We start from the raw sequence: 19,294 nt of genomic DNA on the forward strand, positions 1-19,294 counted from the left end.
GAAATTGTCATCGTGAAAATTTACTTTGCAGTTCAAAGGCTCTGATATTACCAAAGGTGGCATAAAGTCTCTGTCAGGACTAAAATTGACTAAAACAGAATGACAAATATTCGTTAAAGCGTTCGCTTATCACGCCGAAGACCTGGGTTCGATTCCTGTCATGGGTACAATTTGTGAAAGCTAATTCTGGTGTCCCTTGCTGTGGTAATGCTGGAATATTGCTAAAAGCAGCGTAAATCCATACTTACTCACTCACTTAAAACTTTTTAATCGACAGGTGCTGATGTATTTCATATCAATAGACAGTTACGCGAGATTCTCTTAATTATAAAAAATCAGGACAAAAAGTATTATCCTAACAACTTCACTATTCACAAACACAATGTTTGAGGGCCCCGCTGCACAAAGCAGCCTCAGCGCTCGGGTGATCATAACTCCCAAACTTTAACATAGGCTTACAACAGTCATAGCACTAAGATAACTTTGCGCAACGGGGCCCAGGACCACTTCTTGCCCTTTCATAAGGTGTCATTCAAGGGGCAGAAAGAAGTCTTAAACAGTTGTGCGACAAAATGGATGTTGTTTTGATAAATATGATCAAACCTAATATATGTAATTAATATGGAATATATTTTGTACATGTTTTTCAAATTTGGAATTGAGAATAACAATATACTCATAAAAAAAGTATCTATACACTATACATAAAAGATTTCTGGGATTCAATCCTATTTCATGAAGTTTTTCAACCAATCAGAATGCAGCACACGCTCTCTTTCATTTTCTGATTTACTTGGTACTTACTTTGAACTTGGAAGACAGGAGCGCTGTAATACTGTTTTGAGTCAAGGTGTCCGTTGGTTCTGTTTCGCTGTCGGCAAAGTCGAACTGGGTAAGGGGAGTCTGAGGTCCGTTTTTGTTACTTGCATTAACAGGGCTAAGTTTGGGCAGTTTCGGAGATCGAGGAATTCGTGGGGAACGTGGAGCCCTGGATAACCTTGGTGACCTTTGATACTCATTCCGGTTCGAGTTGTAGATAGGAATCCGGATATGTGGGATCTGGAGATCATTCTGGTTCTGGATTGGTGATGTCGGACTGAGATCATTTTGGACTGGTGTTACAGTGAACTGAAAACACAATGGAACAGTTTCTTTGAATCAAATAAAACAGTCAATCATAATTTGTGTAAAAGTAAATATTTTGGGCTCAATGCAACTTTGAATAGCATTCCAGTCACATCACGGCATTTCAGCTTAATGTGGGAGGAAAGCCTGAAGTGATGCAGGTCTTGGACGTTTACCACTTTTGTGAAATCCACGAGGACGGGTATGGTGCTGACAAACCTAGAAACATTATCAAGGCAAAGCTGGGATACAAACCCACGAATCTGACTAAGGGAAAGCAACTCTGCACAGCAAATTCAAAAGCCTTCGATGACTAGGGCACCTGTGGCCCCCAATCACAATTAAACAGACAATATATTGAAACAAATTTATATCAAAATGGAATCATTTTTGACAGGTTCCTTTGACAAGGAAATAAAAATGGATTGGAATAATTTTGTTGAATTGTGGAATAACAAACAATCACACACACAGAAACAATACATGAAATGACACATGGGATGGTGTTTTTGGTGAGGTGATAAAAGGATAAGGTACTGGTAAAAAGTCCCTGTGACAGGAAAGTACAGTGAAAGCAATTAGTACTTCTGTGTTATACCATTCTGAATAAAACAGTCAAACACTTACCATAAACCATGCATTCAAACATTTACCCTCAACCATGCATTCACAGCCAACCACTCAGCATCAACCATGCATTCAGTTAACCATCCACCATCAAACATTCAGTCAGCCATTGACCATGCATTCAGTCAACAATTCATCATCATACATTCACCATCAACCATGCATTTAGTCAACCGTTCACCATCAAACATTCACAGTCAACCATTCACCATCAACCATTTTTGTTCTCATTCATGTCAACATATCTGCCAACTTTCAAAACAATTTCTAAACATTTTGCTCAATTCTTAAATTATGCAGATCCTGTGAGCCAAAAGGTTGCCTTATCCCACCTTGTCCTTTCAGGCTCAAACCCAGACTTAACTCCCTTCAAGCTAACACTCTACCTACTGAGCTACTGTATTCAACTTCTGCCCCACTCGGGGGCACGGGTGGCCCAGTCGTCTAAGGCGCCACGATTCACTGTGCAGAGTTGCGTCCCTTGGGTACGCCAGAAACCCATGATCGAGGGTTCGAATCCCGGTTCGCCCCGATTATGTTTCTAGGTTTGTCAGCACCATACACGTGCTTGTGGGTTTCACCGAAGTGGTAAACGTCTGAGACCTGCATCACTTCGGGCTTTCCTCCCACATTAAGCTGACACACCGCGATATAACTGGAATACTGTTAAAAGCGGGGTTAAACCCAACTCACTCACTCTGCCCCATTCATTCATAATGCATGTCTTCAGGTTACTTGAGAACGGACTCCACTTCATTACATCACTGACTCACATTAATGCATTGCATTTCGCCGGTATCAGCTGTTCAGCGCTGATCTAAGTAACATGAATGGAGCGAGTTCACTTTAATCTGCATGTGTTTGATAACAACAACATTTGTATTGGTGGAACTAGAGAGTCTAGTGATGTGTAAGCTTTCAATTGCAAAGAAATCCATTCCTTATCTTAACTGGAGAATATCACATCTGGGGCTCAACTGGTCGATAATAATCATTCAGAACCCCACCTTAGATGGAAGTCAATCTCGAAGAAACCTATTATGTTTGACTGCCAATTTTGGGACATTTTTAAACAGAAGTTAGAAAAAAGTTGATTCGATTTCACTAACTTTTAGCAGAAAGCTTTAGTTTTTCCTTTTAATCAAATTTTTGCAAGAATTTTAGTATAGTTTAGTGCTACATATTGGCCCGGTGTTCTGAATTTAATATAAGACTTTATCATCCAAAGATATATTTGAATGTTGATTGCAGTGATCAGCAGTCACTTGATTGGTCTAAAGGTAAGTATGGTGGTGATAAAATTGAGTTTTAACTACTTTGGTACTGTAAATCATTAAATTAATGCGTCTGCAAAAGAATAAGAATGCTGGCCCCTGGCCAAAAATGCGACTCAATATGAATGCAACACCCCCCTCCTCTCAAGCATTAGTGGATATGTTATCTAAATAAAATATCCTCTGTCAGGACATGCATGCGCCCTGGCTCGTGTCGGCTTTTGACTCAGTCGCAAAGAACAAACACACCGTGTTGCGTGGGTGGCGTCTGTCTGGACTTGCAGGTGTGATCAGTGATGACGTAAGTGAGTAGAACTCTTGTCTTGACCCGAGTAGTGACAATTCACAGGATGTTATTAGTGTCTGAATGACATTGTTTATATACTTGTTACAAGTGCTGCTCAATAAACAGTGATGTGGAATACATAGTTGTTTGTTTCCAGCGTATGTCTAAGTTGGTATTTCTGCTATCCAAAATGTCTTATCGTTGATATAAATGCGATGTTTAATAATGCGAGCCAAGACCACTGGCATTTTTTGCATTTAATTCACGCTCGCGTTAATTTCAAGATTTGCAGTATTTCATGAACCACATTCAGAACTTGGAAACCTTTAAACAACGCTGTAGAGTGCATTATGATCTGGAAGCGTACTCTTAGTAACTCTTAGTAACCGGGTGTTGACAATACGTAAACAATACTTGAACAATCAACAAGAAAACAACATTATCACTATCCCCAGCCATTAGAATTTTGTTTGTTCATATAGTCGTGAATAAGATAGAATTAATTGTTAACTATGAAAAGAATTAAGAGGCCTACATATCTTTAAGAAGAGATAGGATGGCTTCATGTCTGGAGATAATCTTATTTTCGAACTAACATGGATCAAGGGCTGTAACTGTATGCACCAAATCTAAAAAGATGAAGCAAGGGATGGAACTCTAGTAAATGATAATTTATGGCACCATGTGCATCTCTAAGATAAGCATGGAAACCTTCATTCATGTAACTTCAGTAGTTGCTGAGAAAACTTGTCCCCATTGCAGAATGTCCCTGAGTGAGTAAGTTCCTGAGTAAGTTCCTGAATGAGCGAGTAAGTTCCTAATTACACAACCGCAAGGTGTGAGCAAGTTCCTGAGTGAGTAAGTTCATGAATGAGTAAGTTCATGAATGAGTAAGTTCATGAATGAGTAAGTTCCTGAATGAGTAAGTTCATGAATGAGTAAGTTCATGAATGAGTAAGTTCATGAATGAGTAAGTTCATGAATGAGTAAGTTCCTGAATGAGTAAGTTCCTGAATGAGTAAGTTCCTGAATGAGTAAGTTCCTGAATGAGTAAGTTCATGAATGAGTAAGTTCCTGAATGAGTAAGTTCCTGAGTAAGTTCCTGAATGAGTAAGTTCCTGAATGAGTAAGTTCATGAACGAGTAAGTTCCTGAATGAGTAAGTTCCTGAATGAGTAAGTTCCTGAGTAAGTTCCTGAATGAGTAAGTTCATGAATGAGTAAGTTCCTGAGTAAGTTCATGAATGAGTAAGTTCCTGAGTAAGTTCCTGAATGAGCGAGTAAGTTCCTAATTACACAACAGCAAGGTGTGAGTAAGTTCCTGAATGAGTAAGTTCCTGAAATAGTAAGTTAATGAAGGAGTGCGTAAATTTCTGAAAAAGGAAGTAAGACCCTGAATGAGAAAGTGAGTGAGTCTTTGAGTGAGTGAGTATGGTTTTACGCCACTTTTAGCAATATTCCAGCAATATCACGTCGGGGGACACCAGAAATGGGCTTCACACATTGTACCCATGTCAGGAATCGAACCCGGGTTTTTGGCTTGACGTGCGAACGCTTTAACCACTAGGCTACCCGACCACCCCTTAGAGTGAGTCTTTGGATGAATGAGAACTTGAATGAGTGAGTGAGAATCTGAGTTAGAAAGTGAGTTGATGAATGGATTTCCTGAACAAGTGAATGAGACTCGTGAGTTTGTGAGTGAGTGGGCGAGTGGGCGAGTGGGTGAGTTCGTGAGTGAGTGGTTCATTTCCATGTGATCTTCAAACTGAAATTAAAGCTTCTCTTGCAGGTGAATGTACAAGAACGTGCCCCAGTTTCTGAGTATGTAGTAAAATACACACACACACACACACACACACACACACACACACACACAAACAACTGAAGTACAACGGAAACAATGCCACGAATAGCCATGGGAGTTAGTAATCAAATGAATTTTAAAAATTCTTTACAAATTTCAAAATTTCATTCAAAAAACGAATTCTATATTTTCATCACCATCAAAAGGAAAATCTCCCCAAGAATAAAACGATAAAACAAAGAATAATACACAAGGGATAAGACATTTCATAATCAAGGCAGTAATCATGCACTCAAAATGCCACATGGATAGAAAAACTCTGACTACTTCTGATGCAGGCTTGAAAACAATGTTATCTATAATTTATCAATTAATTATCGACATTGCCACGCAATACTCTACGCAATGTACAGATAACACGATCTCTACCAGGGATGTCCTTAGTCTTATCTCAAGCTTTTATTTAACACCAAATAATACATAAGGGACTCGGCCAATGAAAACAGAAAGCAGTAGGCAAAGACCGAAATACATTCCACTCAGCTGATCAACAGCTGATAACACTACCAGTTGGTGTCCCATGCATGTGAAATTAACAACTGTCATTCCATCAGCCGGGCCAGGGGAATATTTATTGTTTAAAACTTTACAGCTGTTTCAGAATTGTCTTTGATGATTTATTTCTGGTGATGCAAGTTGATTTATTGATATCTAAATGAAAACGATCTAATTTATTTTTTGTTGATATGAAATAAATGCTCTTTTAACTTTGATTTTTTTTCAAATTCGCTGCATTGGCACAATGTGTTAGAGCAATAATATTTGAGCTGAAGGTGAGGTGAAATGGGGTTTAACATGATGTCCAAGATTATTGCACTTATATATGGCGACGTGCATGCACATGTGTGTGTTTGTGTGGCTGCTTTTACTAGTCAGGACTGATGCCAATTTATAGTGCTAGCACACTGAGATACCATGCCGCAGTTTAACATGAATACCCCACTCAGACACAGTATACTGACTCCGAGCCGACCAGTTCAGTCCAGACAGGGTAACAACAAGTACCATCTTTTAACGTCTTTTGGTATGACATGGTCGGGGATCGAATCCCGGACCTTCTGCTCTCCAGGCGGACGCTCTACCACTAGACCAGGGAGGCAGTCTCAATAATATTTCATAAACAGCTTAATTCAAAATAAACAGATCAGCGTGAGGTTTAAAAAATCAAATCTACAGTTAACATACACTTACATAAAAATAGTTCTGTATTGATTGTTCAGTGACATTTTGTCTTTGTAGCGAAGTAAATCATAAATATGATCAATTTCTTGTTAATTGCCAGCATCATCCATAGTCTATGTTTGATAATATGCAGCCACACGCTAAGAAAATTTTTACTTATTAAAACTATACACAAGATAAATTTGTCGCTGATTGAGTGGTAGTGAACAAACTTTAATAGCTAAAGCACTGGTGAAACTTAAACACTGTTTTGATAATAGTCACCCGGCAATTATATACTCTATGCTGTTGTAAAATTTCGGTTTTACTAAGTGGCGCTTATAAAAATCACTTCCAAATAAATCAAGAAGTTGGACAGAAGGTGCTTATTTGAGAAGGGCGCTTAATAGAGAAACTACGGTAGGTGTTATTGTAGTCGTTGAAGAACACACACAAAACTTGCTTTGATCCAAAAAGAAAAATTAAAAAATGATATTTGATAAAATTGACAGTGATTTATATCAGCAAAGAGATAATAACAATTTCAAATAACTGTCCCTAATACAACTTTCTCAATACTAGACTGACCAAAGTGAATGAAGCAGCAAATGGGTACCCGGTAGGATGAGATGTTATTGTGAATGCAGAGGTGAGGTGAAATGGGTTTAACGTTGCATCCAAGATTATTGCACTTATATAGCGACCAGCATGTACGTGTGTGTGTTTGTTTGGCTGCTTGTACTAGTCCGGACTGATGCTGATTTATAGTGCTAGCTCACTGAGATACCATGCCACAGTTTAACATGAATACCCCATTCAGACACAGTATACTGACACTGAGCAGACCAGTCCTTGTTTTAGCCCCTTAATGTCGTGCACCAGACAGGATTACAACAAGTACCATCTTTTAACGTCTTTTGGTATGACGCGGTCGGGGATCGAACCCCGGGCCTTCCGCTTTCTGGGCGGACGCTCTACCACTAGACCACGGAGGCGGTCTGTGAATGCAGAACCTTCTGGTGCCTAACTTGAATGTATTGAGGTGAATAGAATATGAGCTGCTTGAACTGGTGTGTCATTGACTTGTGATTCACGTCTCACACTCACCAAGTAGCGCCAACTGAATGAACAAATACTCCAACTCATAACAATACAATTGCCAACAAAAGCACAAATCCCCATGCATTCGCTAAAACGTGATTTTAATATTTGGTTTACAAAGTGTCCCTTAAATTCAATTTCATATACAACGACAGCTCAATTAGTCAAAGAAGGTACATGATAACGAGGAGTTCACTGAATGCATCAGTAGAAGATTCAATACAAAGCACTTAACTCAAGTGTTCATGTAATCTCCAAACAATTACCACTTGCAAACAGTAGAGTCTCATATGCATGCAGAGTGTTTAATGTGATTTTGATGTTTGACAAGTAATATTGTCAATCCTTGGCAAACTCGAAATGGATATTGCGAAATCTCAGTTTCAAGAAGTATATTTTACGTGGAAATCTATAAAACCACAAGTTCTGTTTCAGGAAAGTACAAAATCAATTCCAACCAGTACTCATATCAGATGTTTTGAATAGTCACAAGCATCACAACATCCAGTGCCTGTACAAGAAAAGACACTATAAAATAAATATCATGAATTTTCAGCAGTTATAAAAAAGGAATTAGGGGATTCTGCTGCCTCACTGCCTGAACACAGACATATTGTTAAACTATGCCCGGCGAATTCATTAGTCTTGTTCTTGGAATAAAGTTATGAATAATAATAACATTAATAATCTATGATAGTTACAGACAAAAAGTATTGGACTCTGTGAACCAATATGAATTATTTACTGAAAGGAACAACTTTTACAGACAACCGGAGCCTTAACTTGACCTCTACATGACCTTGACCTTCAATGTTCAAGTCCATGAATATGATGCATGACATATGTAACAAATGAATTCACTTGAAAAAATTCAGCTAAAATGGGCAGATAGACTTGCTCATAAGTCATATAAAAAATCTATCATGCAGATACTATTTTCCTGATGAGTATCTATATATAGTGCTGAACACTGGAACATGCTGACAAGCAGGAAATACAGGTCGATACAAGTTGGCGAGTTTAGATTAAAAGTCACTTCACCATACACAATGAAAGCATAGACGCTACAAATCAGGAATAAAACCTGGCAGGTGCATGATTGCAGGAACGTGGAGGCAATCTTGTAAGTACAACTGGAGAATATTTCCCTAATAACTATTTATGAATAAAGGTTAGGATCAATTTTATTTCCATATCAATGAAAACTACCATTACGGGCCAACGCCAAAAGACATCATTACAAGGATTCGTTGTTAAGTTGGAGGACTGAATTTTCTCTAATTTCGTTTGTCTGAAACACATTTAACATCATTAATCAAATGTTTTTAAAGTTTCTATTACCGATGCTGTCTGTCATAGAATTTCAGCAATCAATTTTGATTTATCCACAGTCAAAGATACATATTGTTTGTCGAACATTTTCACAAAGATGTATAAGGAAAGTCATGACAGAGATCATTCATTCTGTAATAAGCAGTGACAGAAAGGAAGAGAGGCATCAATCAAAACAGCCTGATTTTATTATTATCCATAAGGAAATGTGGCATCTGACAGTATGGACACATTCACAAAGGGTTTCTTGATGTCCCTGTGACATCATTAAGACAGAATTAGGGGTTTTTCTTTGTTGTTCTGACAGAGATTGACGGAGGGACTTGACGATGAAATGTGATCATGACAAATCTGTGACATATTCGTGAAATATGATCACACCAGGCAATTGTTTTAATGGATCCGGTATTTGATTCTTGTGAAACTTGGACCTTCATCACATTATAGCTAGAATCAGAGGAATTTATTTGGATTTCTGTTTTGTTGGTGTGTTCAAGCCGTACAAGTCAATACAATAACCTTCCAAAACCTCAGAGGGATCTTGGGTTGTATAATCCCCAAGGAGCTGAGAATGAAAATTGAGTGCAAACTGATCCATTGACCAGGGTAATAAATGGGTTTATTATCATTATATTATTAATAATCAACCCTTTGGCGTGAAAATACTTGTATATAAGTCATTAGGACAAGAGACAACTAGTGTTGAAACTGTTGGCGTGACTGTTGAAATACAGACAACGAAAATATAAGAAACACTCCATCAGTTGTTTCTGAAGGTGTCGGAAGCATCACTTTAAGAACAGAGCTTAACCAGAAGCTCTTCTACAGCAAAGAAGGCTGAAGTCTGTATTCAATTATGGTAATTCCTGACAGGTGTCACCATGATGGAACATTTAAAGAACAAAATTACCATCCACACAATCTAAGACACTGAACGATTTTACAGAGACTAGTATTTATCAAGACATCAGCAAAACCAGGGTCTGTTATTCAAGGAGAAAGATGGAAACACTGTGCCGATCGATCTGTACACGCAAGTACACCTCTGGGAATATTGGTGATTATTTGCTCACGTACACTCGACACAAGGGAAACTGACTCGCTTAATTGGTTACCTCCCTTTGAAATAGTGATTAGCCATTATCAGGTTAATGTCTATCACATTGAACCACGTTGTGAGGCTTGTTATTTTGAAGTCCTCTTTAGGAAAGTAGTTTCTAATAGTGCACTTTCACTGAAGCCATCTGCTTTCTATGAAATCCATATTTAGGGATGTATATTTTTTAAAAACATTTTTATAAAATATCGGCAAATTGAGATTATTGATCTTGAAAACTATGTTTTGGTAAAGGTATGTATAAATAGAGTTACAAATTTATAAAATACAGTTTAATCATCAAAATTTTCAAATATTTCAAAAGTTTCAAACATGGATTCGATACCTGTAAACTTCATTCAAAACCAAATATGTTATGGAGAATTACAGCTATCAATCAAATCATTTAAACTGTGCCAGCAGAAAATACCATCAACATCTATCAGTTTGGTCAAGCGACCTGGCTGGTTATTGAACAGGTTTCAAAAAGAGAAGGAATTGAAAAGTCAAGTCTTAAATATACTCAACCTAATTTAGAATTCAAATTAGAAATCAACCAAGAGCAATGCTAAGGGACAAGAGGCACATGATGAAGGCACAAGATTGATGCTGAGTACCACCTGGGTTCTGCATCCCCATGCACACAAACCGCCTCCGTAGTCAAGTGGATAACTGTCTGCCCTGAGAGTGGACAAGGTCAGTAGTTCAATCCCCCTCCACATAATACTGAAAGTCATTAAAAGATGGTACTTGTTGTTACCCTGCCTGGCACTCAGCATTAGGGGATAAAACAAGGCCTGTCAGCCTGGAGTCAGTATACTGTGTGAGTTGGGTAGCCATATGTTGAACTGCAAGGGATAGTAGAAGGAACATAATCGTTCTCGCAGCACATGCTGTCATTAGAGATGTGGTGTGGTGAAATGGAATTTAATGTTGTGTCCAAGATTATTGCACTTATATAGTGACGTCCATGCACATGTGTGTGTGTGTGTGTGTGTGTGTGTGTGTGTGTGTGTGTGTGTGTGTGTGTGTGTGGCTGCTTGTATTAGTCCGGACAATAGCCAATTTTACAAAGCTAGCCCAATGAGATACCACACCGCAGTTTAACACGAATACTCCACTCAGAAACAGTATTCTGACTCCCGAACCGACCAGTCCTTTTAGCCCCTTAAGGCTGAGCACCAGGCAGGGTAACACTAAGTACCATCTTTAAATGTCTTTTGGTATGACATGGCTGGGGATGCTCTTCCACAAGACTACTTGTGCCCTTAGAATCGGGGTGATGACACGGCTATGGCAGCGAATGGGTTAGAGCACAAATGTTTTCAGGACATCAATTATATCCAGCAAACAGTTTCATTTCTTCGTAAATCATGAGGCAAAAGAATTTTTCCAGTATTTTGAGAAATAATTTAAAATATGTAACGGTCAGTCCCTATTGCTGTGAAGAGTATAATCTCCGACTGTAATAAATGCTTTGTAAAAACCATCCTGAAGCCATCTGACAACCTTGAGCTACAAATATCCATGTTCCCCAGCCTAATCAAACTTGAGCCTCTCTGTCCAAGTCAGCTGCGGTAATCAACTCGCAACACGTACATCACACTGTACAGAAAGCCAGGTTTTGTTCCAGTGATTAATGCCCAGTGATAACCTGCTCACATTAATCGTGTCTTTGTGTTGTCTGAGACAGCGTCTTCAATCACCAATAACTTGCTGCATTCTGGGTAATATACTGGGATTGGTGATACATGAGGGCGCCAGTGGCGATGTTGGTGGTGTTGAAGTTGGAGGATGTGCATGTAGATGATCCTTGTAACTCAAACAGGCTGATAGTCACACTAGTGGCAGTTAAATTTAAAGTTGATTTCTGAGATTATACCAATAAATATGAATATTGGCCAACCCTTAGTCTCTGAAAATATATCATTTTGATAGAAACTCCATTTAAATTAAAAAAGAAGTCCCAGTGAGATGGCAGATTTTGAACCTGAGAAAAATCTAGACTTGCTTCAAATAGCTTTTCCATTATCGAAAGGGCTAGTTGGGAGGCACAATAATATGGTAAAGGGACTAGGAGACAGAAAAATATGAATATATTAAATATTTGAGTGAATTATTTATTCTTGAATATGCCTGAAGTCTAGAATGAAAACAGACTTTAATGATTTTGTTTCTAAAAAACATTGGGTCAAATTGGAGCAAAATGTCCCATTTCAACATACCAATCCCACCATCTCCCACCACCCATCATCCAACCCTCCTACAACAAATGACTCACCCATTACCAGCTGTTTCAGTATAGTACCTCACTATCAGACACCAATAAGTGGAAATGCTTTGTATGATGAAATAACCATTTGCCATTTCCAGAATTCCTCTACACCTCCCCTCGAACACAAAACCAAGATTCTGAGAATCACCCACCTTTAATCAATTAAGCACTCCATCTACATGTTGTTTCTAAGGGGCATCCTGCCCTTGCTAAGTACAGACAATTCCAAACTAAACAGAGAAGTCTAACTCAATAAACAGAAGGGAATACCCTTGGTCTCCAATGAAGCTACTCTTCTTTCTGGAGGCGGCATCGACTGCTCGCTCTGTGCCTCCCAGCACAGCATCTCCAATACCAAGCTAACATAGACTGTATTAGTCGTGACATTTCACGGCATCAACACTGCCACCAAGATAATTTGAAACATTTCTGTTGTGATATCTCTGTATATTGAATCTTGATCAGGGATAAGCTCCAAGGGAATTACGGACCACTCCCAAGATAACTTAACACTTTATCATGACCAAAATCTTCATGGAGAATAACAAGGCTTCAGATAGTTTTGAGGATTACCCATAGGTTAGCATTTGCATAGGGTATTGATATTGTCTTGAGGTATTCAGCCAATGAGTCGTCCTTTTTTAAAAATAATTTTACTTATATACTGTTTCAGACATTTTCCTTGGCAAGGGAGTTAATTGACCATAAAAGTCTGGTTTCCACCCTTGCTGAAATAGGCTGGAATTCCTGAGTTAGGATTTGTCTGGACTAATGAGTCTATGCATAGTTCAATCAAAATCGTGTAAGGAACAAGGCATCCTTTTTGTAAACTGCCATGCAGATTTCACCATTTTCCATCAAATACAAATGAGATCAGAAGTGGAATATCCGGTCAATAAAAGTGAGTGAGTGAGTTGGGCTTAACACCGCTTTTAACATTATTCCAGTCATATGGCGTGTCGGCTTAATGTGGGAAGAAAGCCCGAAGTGAAGCAGGTCTCAGACGTTTACCACTTCTGTGAAACCCACAAGCAGTATGGTGCTGACATACCTAGAAACATAATCAGGGCAAATCACGATTCTAACCCACGATCATAGGTTTCTGGCATGCCCAAGGGATGCAACTCTGCACGGTGAATTGCGGCGCCTTAGACGACTGGGCCACCTGTGCCCCCGGTCAATAGGAGGGACATAGAAGGGACAAAACACATAATAGCTAGTAATGTCACTAAGATCGAGCCCTGAAATTCAAGCCCAGTTCGGCAAAGGTGGAAACTTGGCTTTTACTGTCAGCTAACTCCCTTGCATCAGGAAGATGGTTTCTGATGAATTTCGATAATTCATGTTGTTTGTTTGTTTGATTATTGTTTAACACCGCACTCAGCAATATCATAGCTATATGACAGCAGTCAGTAAATAATCAGTTTTGGACCAGACAATCCAGTTATTGACATAGTGAGCATCAATCTACACAATTGGGATACGATGACAAACATCAACCAAGTCAGTGCTCTCACCACCCAATCCTGTTAGTCTCCTTTTATGACAAGCATAGTTGCCTTTTACGGCAAGCATGGGTTGCTGAAGACCTATTCTACCCCGGATCTTCAAGGGTTTCTCTGTTCATCAGCTGCCCCATCCACATTCAAAAGTTCGAGAAATATGACAATCGGTATTAGGAGAAATGGTACAGACAATCGGCATCAGGATTGTGAGAATATGTGGGAAATACCGAACTTAACCCACTTGGTCTTAAATTGGATTTGTCTGACATTGCCAAGGTCACATTCTATTCAGGGAGTCATCATTATTAAATTTAAGGTAACTATTTTTAAAACTTGCCCATTTTCTCGACATCCTTATAGAGGCTGTACATTATGTTGATATCTTATATATTAACGACTCAAGATCATTGTTTATCATACAATAAAACACTGCAGGTAACAATAAAACATGAGGGGCTGCCCTGAGTGGTTAATTCTCCCTGCAGTGTTTTATTGTACAATAAACAACGACCATGAGTCGTTTATTTCATAAATAAACAGTGATACATGACTAAGTGACAATAAGAGAGTAGAATGACAGATTGAGCTGGGTTTAACGCCACTTTGAACAGTATTCCAGTTATAGTACAGCATATCAGCTTAAATTTGGGAAGCCTAAACGAATGCAGGTCTGAGACGTTTTCAGCAACCCATGCTTGTCGTAAAGGCGACTATGCTTGTCGTAAAAGGACAATAACAGGATCTGGTGGTCAGGCTCGCTGACTTGGTTGATGAATGTCATCATATCCCAATTGTGCAGATCGATGCTCATGATGTCAATCACTGGATTGTTTGGTCCAGACTTGATTATTTACAGACCGCCGTCATATAGCTGGAATATTGTTGAGTGTGGCTTTAAAAACAACAAACAAACAACATCATTCAGGGAATAGAGATCTGTAAAGTAACACAGGTGTGTAGGCTGAAAAGGTCAAATTTGGCAATAACAGTGTTGGTTCCTTAGTTTTTTTGTTTTATTTGCATATTTGTTCACAAGAAATTCAAAATTAATTGGGTAATAGTGATTTATCTTGTTTATGTTATGCAAACACTGAGCTTATCTGGAGCTCTGGAATACAGAATTAGTTTCATGATTAACGCTATAAAAGTAAATCGCAATTCACACTGCACCTCTCCTATAGGTATAAAAAGTGTTCACCAAGTTTGAAAAGAATCTCTGCAGAAGATTTCAAGTTATAGGTCACAAAAAGGAATAGCCTCAGATGGACAGACAGGTATAACTAGGATAATAATAAAAATAATAAAAATAATAAAAATAATAATAATACAAATACTACTACTACTACAACTACTACTACAACTACTACTACTACTACTACTACTAATAATAATAATAATACGCTTAATCACCCTGGTTTTGTAGTGCTGCATAATTTCAACGGTCGTCCAACCCCAACCCGCCAACTTCTACCTTGGATATTTTAATCACATTACAGAGCTTTTCCGTCAGCTCATCTGTTTGATTACTGTGTCAACATCTCACGCCAAGAATTATTAAGTAACAACATAGAAGATGCCCTCAGTTCTCTACTTAGGGATTAAGCCCTGGCAGAATATTTGTGACGTAATCTCTAATCTGCAAGGGCAACAGTGGGTTGTGGTAACCAAACAGGATGTTAGCAGTGCCGTACCCAGCCGGGGAGGGAGGAGATCCCCCCTGGATTTTTTATAGAAAACAGTTTTATTTGATTCATGAAAATACAAGTTGGTTACACTACGGCCTTGGTTAGTCATAAAAAGTAAGTAATAGTCATGAATTGTTATATTAATTATTCAAAATGTCAAGATCAAAGGTCGTTCCAAAAACTAAATGTATGCAAAGCTGCTGTCTAGTCTGTGATGGGCCAACATTTCAGCATCAACTGCGCTTGAACTGTTGGCACAGTGGAAACAGACAACATTTCTTAATAAACAGCCCTCTTCATAGCTTCTTAGCCAACTGTAGCTGCCAGTTGGGTCATCTTACCAACACGAACTTGATCCATTCATCTTGGACAGACAGACGAGGCGGAATCTGATGTAAGCTAACATTACTGGATCTAGTGGTTGTACATTTGGTACCATTACAGCAAATAATCGTACAAAATCAACAATCCATGTAAAATACAACAGATGCAACAGTTGCTCCTAAAGAGGATTGTGTTGGAAGCCATCGTGCAGCATTTGATTTCAGCTCTTGGGACTTTAAAATACTTTATTTGAATGTTATGAATTTCTTTCTTTCGGAAATGGACTTGATATATCCAAGAAAACTGATATTCCTAAAAATCAACTTTTTCACTATACTTGTTCTTTAAGAAATTCATTCTCAAAAACACTGTAGTTTACAAACACAAGTTTTTTTTCCATTACCTTCAAAAAGAAGTTATTTCACGTCAATATCATATTTTTGTGTTCCTCTTAAAGGAACTTAAAAAAAGTAACATAAGAAATCTTTGTCAGTTTTCATAAAAAGGTAGAGGACAAAGAACCTATATAAGTTAGATCTTTAATGAGCATGTTGCTTCAAGTAGGTGAGGTGAAGATGAAATGGGGTTTAACGTCGTGTCCAAGATTATTGCACTTATATAGCGATGTGCATGTACGTGTGTGTGTTTGTGTGGCTGCTTGTACTAGTCCAGACTGATGCCAATTTATAGTGCTAGCTCACTGAGATACCATGCCGCAGTTTAAAATGAATACCCCACTCAGACACAGTATACTGACTCCGAGCCGACCAATCCTTGTTTTAGCCCCTTAATGCCGACCGCCAGACAGGGTAACAACAAGTACCATCTTTTAATGTCTTTCGGTATGACGCGGCCGGGGATCAAACCCCGGACCTTCCGCTATCTGGATGGACGCTCTACCACTAAACCACGGAGGCGGTCCTTACTTCAAGTAAACTCAGGCCCACAAAACCCTAAGTGACATGTGTCTCTCTTGTCCTACGCACAAGTAAACAGCTGACTTAGCATTTTTTCTTCCCAGGTGCCCGAGGCCCTGAATTTGCCTTAGGCACTGCAGTTCAAGAAGGACTCTTAGACATCCTCATATCTGTCAGGATTCCTGGTAACGTGATCAGGTCATTGGGTACAGTGATGTGACTGTCAACTTTGTGGTGCTGAATTCTAAAGGTTGGCTCAACCACGTCACAGACCTGGCATTTCGTACTGTTCAGAAGGTGCCAGAGGCCGTGGCTCAGGCCAAAGGCACTGCAGTTCAAGAATGGCACTCTCAGCAATCTCAGAACTGGCAGGATTTGTTGGTAATGGGTTCGAAAATTAGATTAACTCTGATCCTCAGGGCTGGGAGTTTTTGTTAGTTTTGTTTCGTAAACAATCTCATTAAAATCTGATCTTAGTTCTCGCAATCGCTAAACAAAGATCTGAGGACATCCCATTAAGGGTTACGTCATAACGACCTTTCACCCAACGAATCAGAGCATCGCTTCCTAGATCATGAAAGTGACAGTCGGAATGTGTTTTCTAATCATGCAACCATGAAATATTTAACACAGGGTATTCCGAACGACAGTTACGGGTTTTATGATTATATCCATTCAATCTAGGCCATCTATATGCCCTTCCAGAATGTTCTTCTTATCAGTTTTAATTTTTTTGATTGAGAATATGTCAAAATATGTTTCGAAGCGTAGTCGCCAGTTTGAAACTACTGTTGTAAAGCTCGAGAAAGGTGCCTTCTGATTGGCTAATGTGGATTTCTTGTCAGTCATTTCACTGGTTGGAACAAATTTGCGAAAGGTCATTCTGAGGTGACCTGTAATGGGATGTCCTCAGATCTTTGTTAAGCGGTAGCGAAAACTAAGATCTGATTTTAATGAGATTGGTTTCGTAAATTAAATGTCTTCCATCACTGATATATAATTTGACGTTTAAGAAGGCATATATAACTTCTTTTCACAATAGGGGTGAAAGGATACATCGGTGCACCGGTGCATCGTGCGTTTTCATGTGATGATACGACACAGGATAGGTTTTTCTTTGTATCGATACAAGATGATACACTTGCTGAAATAAATTCCTTACTACTCATTCAATGACCCTGGCATTTTTGTCAGTCACATATAGCAAAATGTGTCATAATTAGCATTTCAAGTTCAGTACTAAAAATAGCCCTTACATGTGTTTACAGATAGCTTTTCCTTTTGAACCTGCTTTGAAATATTTCTTGTCAAGAAGTTTCCATGCGATTTGACATAAATATGTGTATGGCGATATTTATCATATCGTGACCTTGAATCGTGACCTTGCTGTATCACCCCTATTTCACAACCCACTTATTTTTCATGACATCCAACAAGATCATCTGTCGAATCCAGCTTTGGATGATCAATCCAACTCACTCACTCACTCATCACAGTAACACATGGAAGAAATAACGCATTCAAACACTCTAAAAAAAATTCTACATGAATTTGGAAATTAAATTCTGAATGGTAATCAGAGGTTTCAAATCACAACAACCATCTCTGTTTGAAACAGTTGAACTGGCATGAGTATCACCACAGGAGCTGATATTTATGGAGGATGATGATTCACCAAAAGTGTAATATGGTGTGACACCCAATTCTTTCCATCCTTTTCAAACCGATGAAGGTTAAAGACGGTCGTTTCTTCCAAGTGCTTGTCAAAAAACAAACAAAAGCAGATCAAAGGAAAATCAACAGAAGGCCACCCTTTCTACCAAACATCACTCAAGAACTTAATATGCCATCAAAACTAAACCTAAAGATGATATGTCTGTGCCAAGAGTTTGAAACGAGAGATGTTCCTATACAAGGTTCAACAGAAACCAGTGGGTTTTGTAACTAACACGATGGCTTACTTTGGCCATCTATTGTAGCCTACAAGGCCAGATGCCCCAGCTAAACGATTCCAGTAGAAATCAATACTTCACTTCTAGGGAACAAATAGAACAAATAAGTGAATTACACTGAAAAAAAAATACACCTTTTTAACGATAATGTGCTGTTTATTTTTTACTGAATATATACAAAGGCTCCTGGCAAATCCATTCCAGAAAGCTCTTCACCATTGCTTTCTTGCACATAACAAATCTGATCTGCTGTTTAAAGTCTCAGAAGTATCATGTCACATCCACTGTCAAAAGTGGAGCAGTATATATTTAAGAAATATTCTTATATGAGATATCAACATTATGTACAGCCTCTTTAAGGATGTTAATAAAATGTAAAACTTTACAAATATGTATTTGTACTGAAATAATGATTGAACCCTGAATACAATCTGACCTCAGCAATGTCTGACAAGTTCAGTTGAGGAACAGTTGGGTTTAGTTTTCGGATATTCTCACAATTTTCATGCTGATTTATTTGTACCTTTTCTGACAACAACAAATGTCATATCTCTCCTTTTTTTGGGTGCAAGTCTGCCAAGTCTGCATCAATGCCCAGCTACTTCAATGGGGAACATTAGACAAGTCAAAGAGCCTGACCACATGCCCAGTGCCCAATATCAACCAAATCAGTCTGACCACCCAATCCCCAATATCAGCCAAGACAGTCTGAACATCCAATCCCCAATATCAACCAAGTCATAGAGTTGACCACCCAATCCCCAATATCAGC

At 38.7% G+C, this 19,294-nt stretch overlaps 1 protein-coding gene across 3 annotated transcripts in view; it reads right to left on the reverse strand.

Annotated features, from left to right (window-relative positions):
- The window catches only part of LOC139454339 (H(+)/Cl(-) exchange transporter 7-like), a 164,017-nt gene that overhangs the window by 67,467 nt on the left and 77,256 nt on the right, over window positions 1-19,294 (reverse strand). For all 3 annotated transcript variants that reach the window (XM_071235970.1, XM_071235969.1, XM_071235971.1), the window contains exon 2: window positions 805-1,128. In XM_071235970.1, the coding sequence (XP_071092071.1) occupies window positions 805-1,128 (324 nt within the window). The remainder of the gene's footprint in view (window positions 1-804; window positions 1,129-19,294) is intronic.

This window comes from Haliotis cracherodii, unplaced genomic scaffold (assembly GCF_022045235.1).
Source record: "Haliotis cracherodii isolate W230 unplaced genomic scaffold, xgHalCrac1.p SCAF_10, whole genome shotgun sequence".
NCBI lineage: Eukaryota > Metazoa > Mollusca > Gastropoda > Lepetellida > Haliotidae > Haliotis > Haliotis cracherodii.